Below are 18,191 nucleotides of genomic sequence, written 5' to 3'. Positions count from 1 at the left end.
TCCTTTGAGGAATGCCTGGGTCACCTGTTACCTCTGTCACCTGTCAGATGCGTCAGCGGGGCAAGAGGAGGCCCAGAGAGCCTTCCCTTAAACACGCCCTTTGCTCTCAGCCTGCCTCTGTGACAGGTGCCTGCATGGACTCTGCTTGAAGGGCAGCCCCTCTCATGCTGCTATATTGCTCAGGACAAATTAGCAGACACAGCTAATGAACCAGGGGACCAAAATGGTTAAGGTTGTGCTGACTTCCAAGCGCCTCTGTGAAAACACGGGCCCTCAACCCTGTCTCCACTTCAATTCCTACTTCCATCAACACCCATCCCCAGACTTGATTCATAAACCCAGCACTGACGACCCCAAAGTTCTCACTCCCTCTCTAAACTTATGGACCACTGCAGCATCTCTTTCTTCATTGCAGACCCCGTTTTTAGGGGAATTTTTAAAAGTCCCTGCTCCTCAGAGACTGCTTCTTTCTGTGCTCGGTTCATGAGGAAATGACCCGAAACGCTAGCAAGACAGCCGGCTGGCATCTCCTGAGGAATGTGCGAACCGTCCCTGCATCTGCCCCATGAGGCTCACTCAGTATCTCTGGACATTTCAGCAGTTGTTCTGAAGGCTTGGGGTGTTTATCTCCCACAGGCAGCTGAGCTGCCTGCCTTTTCATGAGCAGAGCAGTGGAATGCGGTGGAAGAGACCCAGACCTCCGGCCACCCAGATTAGAGAGTTTTGTGCTGAGGTCCCTATATGGTTGTGTTAGACTGAACGGAGGGCTGAAGTCTGTCTTTGTTCCTTGTTTGGGAAGCAAGTGGGAGGGGAGCAGACCAAGGGGCTATATAATCCTTCAGCGTTCAGCTTCCCCGAACACCAGCCAGAGGAGAGAAGCCCAGCTGAGCACTTTCAGGGTAAGTGGCACCGGCCCAGGGATGTGACTTAGATTCCAGCGGCTCTGACGTTCCCCAGTATAATCAGATGTCACCTCTGGGGATTTTGGCCAGGCTCACACACTCTGAAATTTTTGAATGAAGATTGTACTACTAACACGATTGTAGCTTTTAGCTCTAATTATCTAACCTTAAAATCCAAGCTAAGATGCAGCCTGGTGTGGGAAAGGGTGGGGAGAGCAAGATGGAATGAAATCTATGTGTGTCACCTGCAACATCTGTTTATACTAAACCAACAGCCTGGATCTTGCAGCGTATTTCAGAGACGCAGTCAAGCTGTCTGCAGTAAGTTACGTGATGATTTATATTTAGGCACTGGAAACTCCAGTATCTGCTTGTGGTTCAGATTTGGTGTGGGGATTTTTCACTGGACTGTACTTTTGGTGCAGCTACGTTGTCTGGAAGTGGATTTTAGAATTGAACCGAGGTCCGTTGCCTAGCCTTTGATATTGGCTCCTTGTGTATTTGCATCTGGGTTCCTCTGGTTCTCATTGGTAGTGTCTTCTGTGGGAAAGTCTCTTGCGTGTAACTGTGAGCTTACACTTCAAGATATATGCGTCTCGGTTGGTGGGTCGTATGCAGCAGAGCGCAGCAGGAGCCCAGCTGAATCTTTGTGAATAAAGAGAGAGGGAGCCGGGTGTGCGTCTGACAGCTGTTTGCGTTTCAGCCTATGGGATGTCTGGTTTGCATTTCTCAGCCGGGCGGGACCCAGGAGCCAGCCCTGCCACCCCAGGCTGCTCTTTGCTGTAAATCAGGGGTTGGCAGCTTCAGCCCGGACTGGAGTTTTCACACTGAGATTTTCCTTCTATTTTGTGATTCATGACTAAATATGGTTTGTGTTTCAAGACTGTCGAGCTGGGACCTGGAGCGTTCCCCTCCCACTAACTCCTCATTTTTGGCACGAGATGCGCTCGAGTCGGTTGGAGCAAACCCCCTGACCCGGGTGCTGTTCCAAAAGCAGACATTCGAGTGTGTTTTACCTAATTAGGAAATGCTTTGCTCCAAACCCAGCTGCTCATCAGGTTAGGTAAGAGTTGCAAACCACTGAGCCGGGTCCTTTCTGGGGACACAGATTTCTCTAACGACAGTGCTCGTTTTAGAGATTTTAAAATTCTTCCTGGACATTTTCTTTCTTTCTTTTTTTGCCAAATAAAAACACATTTACCAAATTTTGAGATTTTAAAATTTTCTGCATGCTTGCTGATGCTGAGTGTTAAGCCTACTTGGTCTGCAGTGCGTTCTAACACTCCCCCAAACACTTCCTGCCCAAGGAAAGGGTTATTAAGGACATGTGTATTCATAGTGACCACACCATCACGTTTTTAGAGCCTCTTAATTCCAAATAGTTTATCCTGTTTTCGGCCCTTACTTTTGTTTTGGCAAGTCTGCTTAGCACATCCAGAGAGGCTGCTGGTTCGGTGCTGACCGCCTCTGACACATGCCTCGGACTCCGACTGCTTCTTCTGCCTTCTCTCCCTTACATTTCTCATTTCTCTTCTTGCTTCTTAATTTGCTAGGAAGGAAGCCAAATCACATGACTGCCAAACATAATTCAGTGTCTGGAAAGGGAAGGGAAGGGTGGGAAAAGAAAGAGTCGGCCATTGATAACCCTCATTTTCCATTCTTACGAGTAGAATCCACAAGTTGAAGGTTTCTGTGGGAGGCCTGGAGGGAGTGTGGAGAGAAAGCAAAGACTAGAAGTAAAAAGATCTGGATAATGATAATAATCACATAATGATGCTAATAATTTTTAAATAATATTTATTGAGAATTCATAATGTATATGCCACCATAAATTATTTTAAATGCCTTTTAGAAAATCTAATCCCCATAAGAACTCTATGTACTGCATACAGATTTTACTGTTGTTTCATAGATAAAGAAACTGATTTAGGGATGTTACATAACTTATTAAGTCACACAGCTTCTAAGCGGTGAAGGTCACACTCAAATCCAGAGTGAGACTCCAGAATCCAAGCCCATAATCATCATGTGCTGTCATCTTTATTATCCTAACTCTACCAGTTTTGGGATCTTGGACAAATCATTCCAACTTGAGTCTTGATTTCCTGGTTTGTCAGTTGGCGATAATAGTACGTGTCCTGGATTTTAAGATATGTCCTCTCAGTTGAGGTTCATGCTCTTTGCAAAGGGTTATGTTGCATGAGACACTGACATGGAAGTTCTAGGCATTTGGAAAGACGGAGCATTGGTTTCATGGGAATGGTCTGGCACATCTCAAACTGTAATAGCTTTTTTTTCTTTTCTTATGTCCCAGAAATTTCCTTAAAAGAGTTGCCTTTTATATCTAGGCCTGGGGGTGCAATGCGTTCACCAACTTAGAAGAATCTTCCTGAACCTGAAATCCTATCATCTCAAAGTCAGGCAGAGAACTCTGGGTGTCCTTCCCTTTAAAGACTACTTTCACCTAATTCTGCTTAGACAATGGAAGGGGTCTAGATTGAAAGCTGAAGCGTAGCCAAGGGGACCTGATCTCTGGTTCAACTTTGCCTGTAAGGCCCTGTGTGCCCTTGAGCAAATCACTTCCCCTGAGTTTTCTCATTTGAGAAATGAGGGCATTAAATGAAAACGTTCTCTAATAAGCGTTCAATTTCCCAGATCTTTAAGTTGTTATTTTTGCTCCAGCCTTCCAAATTTTGCCGTAGGATCCAAGCTTAACAATGGAATATTTAAAATATTGTTTTCTTACTAAAAGAATACATGCTCAATTTATTTAGAAAATATTACAGAACCCAGGGATGATCATTTAAAACACCTAGAAAACCCACCACTTCAAATATAACCCCCATCAACATCATGGTAAATATGATTAATCTTTTTCTAGTGCATAAAAATACACTTTTAATGGGATCGTACAATGTTACTTTCTCTAACCTAGTATTACATAAGAATATACCTGTAACTTATCCTTTTATTTATCTTTTTTAATGGCAACAAAGCATTCTGCTGCATGATGTGTAAAGTTTTGGATTCACCCTGGCTTGTTGGCTTACAGGGTAGCAGTGGTTTTTATTAATGGAATACCTGTGGCCCCTAAAATATAAAGCACCTTCTTAGAAAGTTTTGATTGGTTCTAATGTTTTTCCAAGGGTAAAATTTAAAGTCCTCAGGATCCAAAAGAGAATTTTCTTTTAAACATTTTACATTAAATGTCTCAATATTTCCAAATTTTCACATGCTGCCCATTCCTCAAAATCTACATTTTTGAAAAAAAATTTGAAGTTATAACATATCTAGAAAAATGTGAAGATGGTTGGATACAGACAGCAAATTCCAGATACTTCTTTAACAAATGACTTGTCCCTGTGAATATCTGATCTCATGGTCTGATATTCCATATGTGTTCTGCAGTAGTTCATTCATTCACTTACTTAGTCAGTCTTTAAAGTGCTTGTGAGCACATGTGACGTGCCAGCCACGGTGCTAGAGACCTGTTGTATGAACGTGGAAATCAGAGTTTTAGTTATAAAAAGTTTTCAGTCTAATGAAAGTACTTTGAGATAAATGCTGTGTTAGACAAGAATCAGCAGAGGGCGCTCTAGGAGTACACGGGAGGGGTCTCAACCCAGCCTGGAAGGTGGGAGTGGTCAGGTTAAGTGCCATGACTGCTGGATAACAGCGGGGTGGCTTCCTCCCTGTTCCCTGCAGGACCCCGTGTCGTAGCTCCAGCCAAGATGTGTGAAGAAGAGGACAGCACCGCCCTGGTGTGTGACAACGGCTCTGGGCTCTGTAAGGCTGGCTTTGCTGGGGACGATGCCCCCAGGGCTGTTTTCCCGTCCATTGTGGGACGTCCCAGACATCAGGTGAGGAAAATTTTCTCTGGAACAGAGAGAAACAAGGCTAAAGATTTGGTCCCTCTCTGTCGCTGGTACCCGCTATGGGTATTCATAGATTGTCTGTTGCTCTCTGCCCGGAAATGATGTAACCATGTTAAAAATGTACCTCTGATGACTGACGTCTAGAAATAAGTGCCAATTTAATACACAATGTTGATAGATTATCTATTGGGCGTCTATCAGATACAAAGACTGACTCTTTTTCATAAATCCTTTTTGTCTAAATGTAATCACTGTCATCAGCATCAGAAATATTTATGAGTTTACGGGTTATCTGATGTATTCCATAGCTACTCTTTGGAAAGAAACTAAAATAAAAGCCCAGGTCACTCACTCTCACAGAACCTAACGTTAGATGAAAATAAGCATTGTTACCAAATGTAATTTTACATCTGTTAGCTGTCAACAAAATACATCTGGACAGCCACGTGGTAATTTTACGTAGCATTATGTAGAAACAAAATGCTGATGGCAGCCACAGGGTAAAAACTGAGAGTTTCATCTCAGAAATTCTCCTTCACAGCAGAAATGTATTTTGCACATTGAGCCTATCTGATTGATATTTAAGCTTTCAATTTGGCATAGATTCACAAGAACAAACAACAGAAGCCTTTCCCCATGAATGAACTCTGTCCCTTTGTTGAACTTTTGGGATAGAGATATTTTGCATAAATCACTACTTATGGAACTATAGTAGCCACGACTGTTTTGCAATTTTAAGTCACTCCAGTGCAATTTTAAATTTTAGTAATGAGAATTTTCTCTTTTTGAAAGCTTCAATGATTAAAAAATACGTCCCACTTAATGGATTAAAAAATACATCCCACTACTTTAGGCAGATGTCAATGTTGATTGGTATGAATTTATCTATGAGAAATCAAGCACAGAGTGATCATTTGTAGAAATAATGTTTTTGCTTATAACGGTTAGATATACTCTCGGGTAGGTGACAACTTCAAAAGTACAGTTTAAAGGATTTATAAGAGGCAAAATGCCATTTAACGAATATGTAAAATTTTACATATCCATTCAACAAATAATGACTGAGTGCCGAATACGTGCCAGGCAATTTGTCATAGTGGCGAACAAGACAGATACAATCTTTGCCCTAAGAGAGCTCATCAAGGGATGTAGAAGATACATGACACAAAGTTGCCTTACCCCCAGGGTTCTCTGCTATTTGAGAGAACTAGTCAGGCCTGTTTCCAATCAACTAAGGCTGTTTCTTAAGAACTTAGTGACGGTAGGATTCAGCGTATCATTGTTGGTACCGGAAGGAACTTTCTATCGCAATGATTTAACCCTTTGTGTTCGGACTGTAATCAGTTCACAAGTTCCGAGAGAGGCTGGCTCGTGACGTGTTGAACCTTTTTTAGGGGGTGATGGTGGGAATGGGACAAAAAGACAGCTACGTGGGTGATGAAGCACAAAGCAAAAGAGGCATCCTGACCCTGAAGTACCCGATAGAACACGGGATCATCACCAACTGGGACGACATGGAAAAGGTACCGGGAGATTCATGCATAATTCCTGTGGCTCCAGATTCCAAACATCTTGCTACTGCTGGGGAAAAGAACTGGCTCACTTTGCCCAATTGTACTTTTACTTGTTGATGTTCCTTCTAGATTATTACTAACTGGGAAAAAAAAAAAAAAAATCCTGAACTGTTTCTTTAAATAAAAAAAAAAAACAAATCCTTTGCCCAACAGGGTTTATAAACCAATTAGAGTGAGCTAGCTCTGCAGATGAGAACAGTAGTCCTTAGACAATGGTGGGAATTAATAGTCTATTGCTCAGTCCACTGGCTTGCCCTCCGAGGACAAGCATTATATGAGTAGCAGCCAGGAGAACAAAGGGTTGCCTTCACCCACCCATTCTTGAAAGCTTTTCATTAACTCACCCTGAACATTTAAAAAATATACATATATTTTTAGTTTTCACTATAGAAAACTATACATTCATACATTCCTGAATGTCCCTCAACATATTGAAGCCCAAGCACATGACAAAAAATTTTAAATAAATATTTTTAAAAGTATCTCCCTGTGTTGCATGAAGAGAAGTCTTTATCTCCCAGATCCGTATAGCAGAGCTAATGAGAAGAGTTAAATCCTAGGATTTTGATGTTTGTTATTAGAAACATTATGGAAACACAAGTGATCAGAGAAAAAGCAGAAGAAATAATGAGAAAGTGACTTAAATTTTTAAAATGCAGCAAATATATTAGAACCAGAACATCTGGACTTTCATATATCTGTCAGCTCCATACACACACACACACACACACACACACACACACTCTCTCTCTCTCTCTCTCTCCCACTAGTGTAAAAGAAAATAGTGTTGCTAGGATTTATCAGTAATAATGCTGAAACTTCTGCTTCTCTACAAAAATTGTGTTTCATGAGGTTTACTGCGTCTAAGATTCTGGATTTGGTTAAGACTGTTTCACTGTGAAGAAGATATTAATAGTGGGAAAATACTCTTTTAAGAGTTTCTCCATGGAGCTGGCAGCGTCTCAGAAGGGATGCACCTGGAGAAAGATCCTTGGAACAAATAAAGCATTCCATAATTTCTAAAATTTAAATTCAAAGGGTCTTCGAGAGAGAGAGAGAGAGAGAGAGATTGGTTGGTTTTTAAACGATGCTTCAGAGTATCCATAGTATATAATACGATTGGTAGAATTTCTTTTCTTCACTTTTTTTTTTTTTTTTGATTTCTTGAACACTGTGCTGCTTTTACTTCATCAAAGGAATAGAACTTTCAGGAGTCTCATTTCCTTTCTAGAAACAACAAATTCAAAACCAAAGTAACTGCAATAAGATAAAGACTCTTTAAGGTCGATCTAGCTTTTATTAATGTATGAGCTTTCACTAGCAGTTCTTGTTTTATTTTGTTTTAATTCTGAATGAATTTAATATTTCTGGTGCTAGTGGAGAATTTTCAGGCTTTTAAAAATAACTAATTAACTGAACCTTTTTCACGATGCTTTGTTCTTTATGGCATCCAGGGATTAAAGAAGATGCTCACAATATTCCGTAATAACCTATATGGGAGAAGAATCTGAAAAAGTATGGATATATGTATATATATAACTGAATCACTTTGCTGTACACCTGAAACTAACACAACATTGTAAATCAACTATACGCCAATATAAAATAAAAATTAAATTTAAAAAAGAAACAACTCAAAAATAAAAATAAAAAAAATAAAGAGGCTGCTCAACCATGAAGCAAACACAAGTATGTCCAAAGTACATCACACGGACATGCTACAAATAGGCACTGGCTTTTTTTGGAAACATCTGAAGGCCAAATGTCTGCCCATGAAGGAAAGGTCCAGAGTGTGCTGACCGAGGCAGGCTTCTCTCAGCCCTGGGGAGCAAAGAGGGGAATGGAGGGGAGGAAAATTTCCCTTAAATATTAAAAATGGCAATTAGGTTTTCAGGTCAGCTTCATTCATCCTTTCATATATTCATTCATTTGTCCTTTTACTTGCTACTCTAAGTCATTTGCCCATGAGTATTAACTAAAGTGGAAATAAGGGGTAAAGAAGATATAGTTGAATAATGGTAACATTTACTCTGGGCTAGGCACTGAGCTAAATAGCAACTCTAGGGTTCCCTGACTTAAGACAGGGACAAATTATTTTTATATTACCCATGGAGAGATTGTGGCTGAGAAGGGTTAAAATTTGCCTAAGCTCACGTAACCAAGAAGTGGTTAAGCCAGGATTTGAACCCAGGTTTGATGCCAGAGCTTGTACCCTTAACCACTACTCCATCCTGCCTCATAGCCCTGGGTTTGCATTTTTGCTCATTCACCTGCTAGCTGTGTATCCTCAGTGAGTTACTTACAGCCCTTGAATTTCAGTCTCTGCATCTGTAAAAATGTGGACACATAATGAATACTTCTAGCATTTTATTTGGACCTGGTTTCATTAGCCCATTCTGATCCCTTTTCGAGGACTGCAGTGCCCTTACAGAGTCACATCATTGTGTTTTTCCCGGTCCCCCTGCTAGATCTGGCACCACTCTTTCTACAATGAGCTTCGTGTTGCCCCTGAAGAGCATCCAACCCTGCTCACCGAGGCACCCCTGAACCCCAAAGCCAACCGAGAGAAAATGACCCAGGTAAATATGCACTCCAGGGCCCAGCACTTTGGGGTCTGGGGAAAGTCCTGTGTTAAAGGGGCTGTGCAGGGCAGCAGCGAGGAGGCCCACCCAACAGTCCACTCACAGGCTGATAACTTTCCAGGATTCCAAAGCCCCGGCGCGTTCTTACTGCAGGAATGGCCCCTTGGTTCCAAGAGCAACAGGAAATTTCCAAGATTTAACTGAAAAGGTGACATGTTTAGGTTAAAACCTTGTAAGGAGAAGTCATTTCAAAGTGCAGGATAACATAAAAATGGGGAATTTTGGTTCTGGAGTCCGACAGATCCCGATTTGAAAACTCGATCTGTCACTTAATCAGCTATGTGACTTTAAAGAATCCACTTAATTTCTCAGAGCCTCAGTTTCCTTGTGCATATGTTGGGAATAAGATTAGTACTATTATTTTTCAAAGGATTGATGTGAAGATTAATGAGGTAAAGGCTAAATGTGTTTCATGGTACCTGGTATGATAACCTTCAACAAATAGTTATTATTGTCATTATTGTGACTTGTCTGAAGCTCAAAGGTTTTGGATCAGGAGACCATCCGTTCCACCAGCCAGACAAGATTTCCAGTTTGGATGAGCTGCTAAGTAAATACACCTAGTGTCAATTTCATGCTTGCTATGGTTAAGCACTGGACTAAGCATTTTATACGCATTGTCTCTTTAAATCTTAACAACGTAAAGCAGGAGCTATTCGTATGCTGATAATATAAATGAAGAAATCGAGGCTCAAGTACATTAGGTGATTGTCCCAAGGTCACACAGCTAGAAGTGGCAGAGCTTGGATTTGGCCCATGATCTTTTGACCTCGGAGAATAATAAATGTAAATACTGCAGGGTCTTTTTCTCGGAAGAGTTCTAGGCCCTACACCAACACACTAGCAGCTGTTCTCTACAGGGGAACATCTGTGTGCCTGGGAAGTGCTCATGTAGCAAGAGATGTTGTTTCTTATGGGGGTTATTTTTCCTGTGAATGGTAAAAAATATAGTTGGGGATTATGGCAGTCTAGCAAATGATGCTAGGTATTCACTCTGGTGAATGGACCAGGGAGGGTTTTGCAGATGGAGAAATGGTGGTCTGTGGGCATCTCTGTGGGCACAGATTTCTAATGCTTGACCCGGAGGGACTCTGGTTCTAATCGTGTCCCTAGACAGCATGGGCTGCCACACTGACATTCATACCTGGTTCTCTGTTACCAGCAGGCAGTTCTTTTCTTCCAGGAATCAGGGCTCCTTCACTGCCGCCAGAGTGGCCTCAGATTCTAGGGCTGGCATTGACCCAGCAACTACATAAAAAAGTGGAACAGATTAAACGAACCTCAGACCGCAGAACAGGGCTCATCTCAACCAGTCTGAGCTTCAGGTTTAAAAGGCCTCTTTCGGGAATTCCCTGGCAGTCCAGTGGTTAGGACTCTGAGCTTTCACTGCAGAGGGCCTGGGTTCAATCCCTGGTCAGGGAACTAAGATCTGCAAGCCGCGCGGTCAAAAAAAAAAAAGGGGGGGGGGCTGTTTCATACACCAGAGAAGTATAGATGCTGTCTTTTGTTTCTTTTGGCTTTGATAACAGTATTAAGTCCTAGACTGTTCACACTGGAAGACTCTCAGAACCCTTCTCATCCAAACTCCTCCTCCATTTGTTATCAAGAGACCTGGAATGAAGCCCACATTATTCAGCTGTTAGTTTGGTGAATTCTCCCAGGTCATGTTCAAGTCAGGGCCAGGGCCAGGGCCAGAAGCTAGACCCTCCTTATACCTGGCTGGTCATGTATCCCCCTCCCCATGCCATCAGGCCTCTGGTATAATGGTTTCTTCATTTACACCTTCATTTCTCCTTGACTAGTAACCAAGGCTGCCCTGGCCCTCCTCTACCTTAGTTTCCTCTACCCAGAACCACGTGGGCCCTCTGCATTCCTCAACAAGATGCTGTCTTGTGCATTCTTGGTAAGACTGGCAACATCACTAACCCAGCTCTTTGAATTGCTTTGCAGATTATGTTTGAGACTTTCAATGTCCCAGCCATGTATGTGGCTATTCAGGCAGTGCTGTCCCTCTACGCCTCTGGACGTACAACTGGTAGGTGGTGGGGAGGGGTGAGAGCCTCAGTTGAATACGCCATCAGTTACAGGATTTAACGGTTCATAAACACGCGGGTTGTGATGGATCGGGGTTTAGTTCAAGTTGACAGGGTTAATTCCAGCCCTAAGAGGTCTTCTTCTTACCTTTAAAATTAAGCCCTTTAACTTGTATTTCCAGGAGGACTTCTCCTATTGTTTCCCTCTTCCTGTTCTTTTCTTTTTTTTTCTTTATCCAGCCCTGCCCCACTTTTCCTATCAAATGCCTTCCTTCCTTTCAAATAAGAGGCTTAGAAATTCCCCTTCTATTAGACCACTAAGTGATCACATACCAGTTGCCCTGGTGACTTTTATTGTGTACAACTGTCCCCCAGGCATTGTGCTGGACTCTGGAGATGGTGTTACCCACAATGTACCCATCTATGAGGGCTATGCCCTGCCTCACGCCATCATGCGTCTGGACCTGGCTGGCCGAGATCTCACCGACTACCTCATGAAGATCCTGACTGAGCGAGGCTATTCCTTCGTGACCACAGGTGAGGCTTGCGGGAGATAAAGGGAGGGGGTGTAAGGGCGGGGTGTTCTTCCCGGACTTGGTGATTATCCAAGGAAACAATTCGAGGCAGCCTTGCAGATATCAAGGCCTGATTCTAATGCCCAGGGCAAAGCAGTGAATATTTTGCTATGTGAAATCGCTAACCGATTACACTATTTCTTCAAGAAGAACAGTTATAACCATCTGGTATTATGAGCTGGTCAGAATTGCATTATCTGAACATTTTTTAATCCCTTCCATTCACACATAGAGACTGAAGATGGTATGGCGTGGTGATGGGCAGTCTTTGGAGACATCTCAGTAGGACTTGGGTCCCAATTCTGCCACTCACTAGCTGTGGGGCCTTGGACTAGATGCCCAAGTTCACTAAGCCATAGCCTCTTCATCCGTAAAATGGGAGTAATCATAGACCCTTTCTCACAAGGATGTTGTGAGTAGTAAATGAGATCATGCACGTGCAATTCCTGGCCCTGAGGAAGCATGCAGCACTTGTTAGTGACTATTAATATCAACCCGCAGGCAGCGACACATTTGTCTTCAGACTATAAACTGGCGTCACCTGGTCTCTATCTACGAGAGGCAGAGGCAGACTATGCTAGAGATGTCGGGACATCCTCAGTGCCCTTGACCCTGACTGCCCGCCCTCCCTTGGCCAGTTTGGTCTTGTCCAAATGTTTAGGTTTCTGGACATCCCTGAGGTTTATTCTAGACTCCAAGTTTGAGCCCTGAAGATGTTAAAATCTCCTTTTGGAGTAGGCAGTTGAGTGAATTCTGTTCCTCCTCTACTCCCTATGAAGAATTCCAAGATGCTTCCAAAAGGTTCCCAGGGGCCCAGATGGAACCAATAGCTTAGAACTTCAGAGGGCAGGAGTCTGAAAGCGGTCTGCCTGCCCACTTCTTCCATGCACCACTGGGGCCTTCTCAATTGGGATTTGTCCTGAGCCAGGGCCTGCCTCTTTCTGGAAGGTGATGAATTTTCCAAGGGTTTGAGCTAGAATCTACCTGGCCCAGATGACACAGGTCTCTGGAGCTTTTTGAAACTGTAGGGGCCTCTAAGGGGCGGCTTCGGCATGCGTCTTCCTGGTCAACTGAAAATCCAATATAACAAATGGTTATAAAGCACTTATAATGGCGATTCATTAGTTAATCGTGCAAAAAAGTTAATGTGCAAAGGATTTCCTGCTCTTTGCCTGTTTCTAGCCAGCTCATTTGCATCCTGTCCTGAACTTTCCAGACAATATTTGCTAAGAATCTTCTGTGTGAGGCACTCCGCTGGGAACAGAAGCGGTTCCGTAGTGGACTTATAATTTAATTGCCCTGATGGATTTGGGGTTGCAGAATGTAATATCGAACTTATACACTTTGTGGATGGAGTCTGTATTGTAGGAGAGTCTGCAGTAGGGCAGGTGGATTTTTACCGCCTGTGCAAACCATGTTTGCCACCATGTTTGTATCTCGCTGACAGCTGAGCGTGAGATTGTCCGGGACATCAAGGAGAAACTGTGCTATGTAGCCCTGGACTTTGAAAACGAGATGGCCACTGCTGCGTCCTCCTCCTCCCTCGAGAAGAGCTACGAGCTGCCTGACGGGCAGGTGATCACCATTGGGAATGAGCGGTTCCGCTGCCCAGAGACCCTGTTCCAGCCCTCATTCATCGGTAGGCAGCACTCCCTGCCCTTGCTTCTGGGGAGACCACCCTCTCCTCCTGCACCCAGCCGACCCTCAGCCCCCAGCACCCTTCTGCGTGTGGGGACATGTGACAGGGGCCACAAAACCGAGTGCATTTCTAAACTAGGGCAAAGGAAAGAATGTCACATTTTTAAGAGTTAAGGAGGCCAGAGGAGGGGTGTTCTTTTTAAGAAAGCATTGTCTATGTTGTAGTCAAGCCCAAAGCATTCTTGGTGTGTGGTTTACAGTGAAAGAATCAGATACTCTCTGTGCTTAGGACACAGTGGAGCCACCGGATGGATGGGAAAGATAGGTTGAATGCTGAGTTTGGGAATAATAGGGGGAGAGAAAAATGGAAATGCCCAATCCTACGTTAGCACCGACCTTGGGGGACAGGTTAGCATAGTTGTTTACAGAGGGCAGGCTCTGGGAGGGGTGAGCCTGGGTTTGAGTCTTAATTCTCTATTCATGACCTTGGACCCTGAAGTCTCAGTGTCCTCATCTATAAAATGAGGATTGTCATAGTACCTATTTCATAGCGTGGCTGTGAGGATTACACTAGCTGTGTGGGGGGCACTTAGCCCAGGACTTGGCCGAAATGAGCATTCAATGCTTATTAGATATTGGCTGTAATTAATCACTAAGCATTATTAGTATTACATCATAAAACTGCAAAGATTGAAGAAAAGCGAGTCTTTGTCCAAATAAAATGAAGCTTTTTTTTTTTTTTGGATGATTCAGCATCATATAGTTTTAAGGAGTAAGAACAAGGCAGCAGCCAAAGAGGGACTTGGGAGAGTTCTGAGCAACGGCTGCAACATTGGCTCAGAGTGGAAACTTCTGCTGGCAATCTGAAGACTTTGCTTCTTATTTGAATCATTTATAGTAGTGAGTCTATTAAAAATTAGGGATATGATGTTGTAGCCGCCCACCCTCCCAGAGATGCTGAGGCAGGGCTTCCTCCCTAGACAAGAGGTAGGAGGACATGGGGCATTTGAGGACCTTTCGGTCCTGAGGTGGCTGGTTCCCAGAGCATCATGCCTGCCTATCTTTGGTCCAGTGTAAGACCATCCAGTTGCTCGCATCGTCTTCCACGTCAATCTGGGCTTTATTTGCCACCCAAGGACCATGGCCCGTGTCTCTTTTCCAGGGATGGAGTCTGCTGGCATCCATGAAACCACCTACAACAGCATCATGAAATGCGATATTGACATCAGGAAGGACCTCTATGCTAACAACGTCCTCTCCGGGGGCACCACCATGTACCCTGGCATTGCCGACCGCATGCAGAAGGAGATCACGGCCCTGGCGCCCAGCACCATGAAGATCAAGGTACAGTTCAGTGACGGACCCATGTATCCTGCTGGCAATGCCAGCCCTACAACCAGAGGTGAAGGACTCTTCAGAGGCTACATCTTGGTCACATGCACTCACGGGTTTTAGAGCTAGGCAGTGGTTAAAAGTCCACAAGTCCCATACGTTAAAGGATATAGGTCAGTTCAGTTCATAAAGGAGTTGAATTATCTTGTACAAAATTTAATCTATACTTATCCTTGTCAATCAGCTACTTTCAGCGGCTGCAGTGAAGGTCAATAGAGCCCCCCATGTGTCCATATCTCACTAAAATACACATTTTGTTGTTTTTCCTCATCACAAAAATAGTGCATGTCATGTATAGAGCATTACAAATATTACAGATGAGACAGACTTATTTCTGAAGAGGTGTAAACCCTGTAGATTCAGTAGTGTATACTCTTCTTCCAGTACTAAATGTGACTCCGTCTCAGTGGCCAGGAATTAGAATTTTATCTTCATCTCTCTGTCTGACATACCCTTTGATACAAGTGCTCAAAAGTGCAGCATGACCCCAGGATGACCAAGCTCAGTCCTTGAGCCATCAGAACCCCTACACTGTGTGAGTTTTGAGTCACAGTCAAAGAAACTCAGATTAAAAGGCCATCATTCTTTGGAGGCAAACTGGTGACTTCTCAAAGGCTGTTATCACTCTGAAATCAGGAGGCCAGGCTGGGACCTTCTGATCCACGTCCCAGGGAGCAGGAGAAGGGGCACCCTGGGGGCAGTTCACACACACGAGAGGTATTCAGACAAGTTCTCTGTTATTTGCACTCTTTTTTTGAAAGGGTCTGCAGCTAACATAACAGGGAGGGCTAGACTGAAGCATGCTCTCTCTCCACATTAGAGGCTCGGAATTCTGCGGGTTAAGAGGAGAGAGACTGTTTTCTGAGGATTTGTGATTCTCAGATGCCCCTCCGATTGGCACTTACCTCCTCATCTTCCCACCCTGGAGGGAGCGACGTGAAACCAGCTGCTAGGTCTCTGACAAAGCCAACCTAGGTTGGGGGTATATGGCAGACACCCAGCTAGAGTTGGGTAGTTTCTAGTTCTTCAAACTTGGAGTCTTGACTAGAAATGAATGTAGAACTTTGAGCTCCAGTGTGATGAGAGCAAACCATTAAAAACCTGGCACAGTAAGATGGTGACACTAGGGGAAACTGACACTGAATGGGGGTGGGGGGTGGTCTATAGGAACTCTCTGCACTGTCTTTACCACTTTTCTGTAAAACTAAAATTATACGAAAATGAAAAGTTATTTCTAAAACAAAACAAAAAAATACCTGGGAGAGGTCCAGGTTTGCATACTGGGTCTGATATGTACCAACCGGTGTGATCAAGGTCAATTACTTAAACCTCTCTCAGTCTCTGTTTCCTCATTTGGAATAGGAGAGTAATTCAGTACTTACTCTTCAAAGTGGTTATGAGCATTAAATGAGATAGTACATGTAAAATGCTTAGCTAAGTGCTCGGCACATGGTAAGTGCTCAGTAAATATCAGCTACTTGTATTAAAAATAAATGTTCAGCCAGAGCTCAAGGGATAAACAGAAATTAAACCCTTTCACCACCGTTTCAGAAATACCTTATCTGTTGGCCCAAGTGTCCATATTCATTTCTACCCAAGTATCCAAGTCTGATGTGGAATTTGGAATTACTCAACTATAGCTATTTTTAGAGTTGCTGTAGGGAGACATACCCTTGGCCTGACTCACTGCTCTCTGAGCCTAAACCATTCATTGATTTAAGAAATGTCAACATGTCTTTATATGCCAGGCCTGTGCAGTGGGTAGGACCAGCCAATGCAGCCTAACCCGGACCTATCCCAGGGGAATGTTCATCCCAGTGGGGGACGCTTGGGCCCCTCTGTGTTAAACAGTGCATCTCAGTGTACTTAATCAGGTCTACAGGAAGTTCCTGTGTGGTAAGTTCTGGCACAATCAAAACTTCTCCTTGAAGCTGCTGGTGTTTGTGTCCACAGAGCGTATGTGTCGTGCTGAGTTCTGAAGAACAGCTTATGGAAGTCAGGGACATTGTCAGGGCTTAAGTGGAGGCCGTGCAGGATTTGGGGCCAACTTTCAGTTTGCCCAATAGTAGACTGAATGCAGCAGGGGTGTCATAGATGCTTTGGAACAGATTGTGTAAAAGGAAGCTGGGAAACCAAATGTGCTCACTGAAGAATCTCTAAATCCACAACTTAGTCACACCCCATGGGTTAGGGTTCAGGTTCGGGTTCAGCATCTAACAGCCAAGACTGTCCCTGTTGTCCATGAAACTTCAGCGGGGGCCACCAAATTCGGACCATGCTGGAATGCCCAGGCCCCGTCCTAGTGCATTAATGGCCCTTCTTTCTCATGCTGACCAACAGATCATTGCCCCTCCCGAGCGCAAATACTCCGTCTGGATTGGCGGCTCCATCCTGGCCTCTCTGTCCACCTTCCAGCAGATGTGGATCAGCAAACAGGAGTACGACGAGGCCGGACCATCCATCGTCCACCGCAAATGCTTCTAGAACACTTCCCTGCTCTCTGTCTCTAGCACACACTGTGAATGTTTTGTGGAATAATGCCTTCAATTCTTTTCCAAATCATTCCTAGCCAAAGCTCTGACTTGTTACCTATGTGTTTTTTAATAAATCTGAAATATGTTACCTGTAACCTGTCGCCTTGGCCTCTGATCAGCACCAGGCTGATCATGTTATTTCTGTTAGGCTGACCTCACCCATTACCGAGTGGCTCCCTCTAGTGGTACGGCCGAGGACATGACAACCAGGATGTGTAAGTTTCCCAGGAAAGGGTAGAATCACATTAACGCGGGAAGTGCCAACCAATGCCGTAAGTGGGAAGAATTTGAAAACCCATAGGAGATAAACATAAACATGGGTTAAAATGTATCAACAGGATAATCCACACTGACTCACAACTTGCTGAGTCATTATATAACTTTGCTCTCTATAACTTCCTGACTGGTAGCCTGGTGGGTGAAAATAAAACAACAACAACTGTGTGTGTGTGTGTGTGTGTGTGTGTGTGTGTGTGTGTGCTTGTACACACACATACATACATATATTATACATGCACATATATATGACTTTTTATATATAACAAATTAAACTTAAACATATATTAAAAGAAAGTATGACTTAAGTTTACCAGGGGAAACAGATTTTTAAAAAACAGAAATGGTGCTCTAAAATCTCACTACACATCTAAATCATCTGTTTGCCTTCTTCTAATCAATATCTGTCTCTGAAAATTATACTACAGTTACTTTCACACCAGAAGGGATGGGAAAAATAACAATACTTTCCAAGGACCACTGGTGTCAATCATCACCACTAAGGGATTCACGCATATCTTCACTCATTTGTTCTTCAGAACTCTTTGGGGAAAATATTATTATCATGCCCATTTTATTTTACTTTATTTTGACGTTAATTTTTTATTGAAGTATAGTTGATTTACAATGCTGTGTTAGTTTCACGTGTACAGCAAAGTGATTCAGTTATACACACATATATATTTATTCTTTTTCAGATTCTTTTCCCTTATAGGTTATTACAAAATACTGAGTAGAGTTCCCTGTGCT

The 18,191-nt window shown here is 43.3% G+C and overlaps 1 protein-coding gene across 1 annotated transcript; it reads left to right on the top strand.

The window, feature by feature from the left end:
• Positions 1-789: 789 nt before the first annotated feature.
• On the top strand, positions 790-17,260 carry ACTA2 (actin alpha 2, smooth muscle). The gene is made up of 9 exons (XM_068548153.1): positions 790-899; positions 4,608-4,762; positions 6,172-6,300; positions 8,820-8,930; positions 10,944-11,028; positions 11,402-11,563; positions 13,049-13,240; positions 14,402-14,583; positions 16,972-17,260. The coding sequence occupies exons 2-9, from the start codon at positions 4,634-4,636 to the stop codon at positions 17,113-17,115; spliced, it is 1,134 nt and encodes a 377-aa protein (XP_068404254.1). The 5' UTR covers positions 790-899; positions 4,608-4,633; the 3' UTR covers positions 17,116-17,260.
• The last annotated feature ends 931 nt before the right edge of the window (positions 17,261-18,191 follow it).

This window comes from Eschrichtius robustus, chromosome 7 (genome assembly GCF_028021215.1).
Source record: "Eschrichtius robustus isolate mEscRob2 chromosome 7, mEscRob2.pri, whole genome shotgun sequence".
Lineage (NCBI taxonomy): Eukaryota > Metazoa > Chordata > Mammalia > Artiodactyla > Eschrichtiidae > Eschrichtius > Eschrichtius robustus.
Note: the sequence above shows the minus strand (reverse complement) of the source record. Positions and strands in the feature narration are given on the sequence as shown.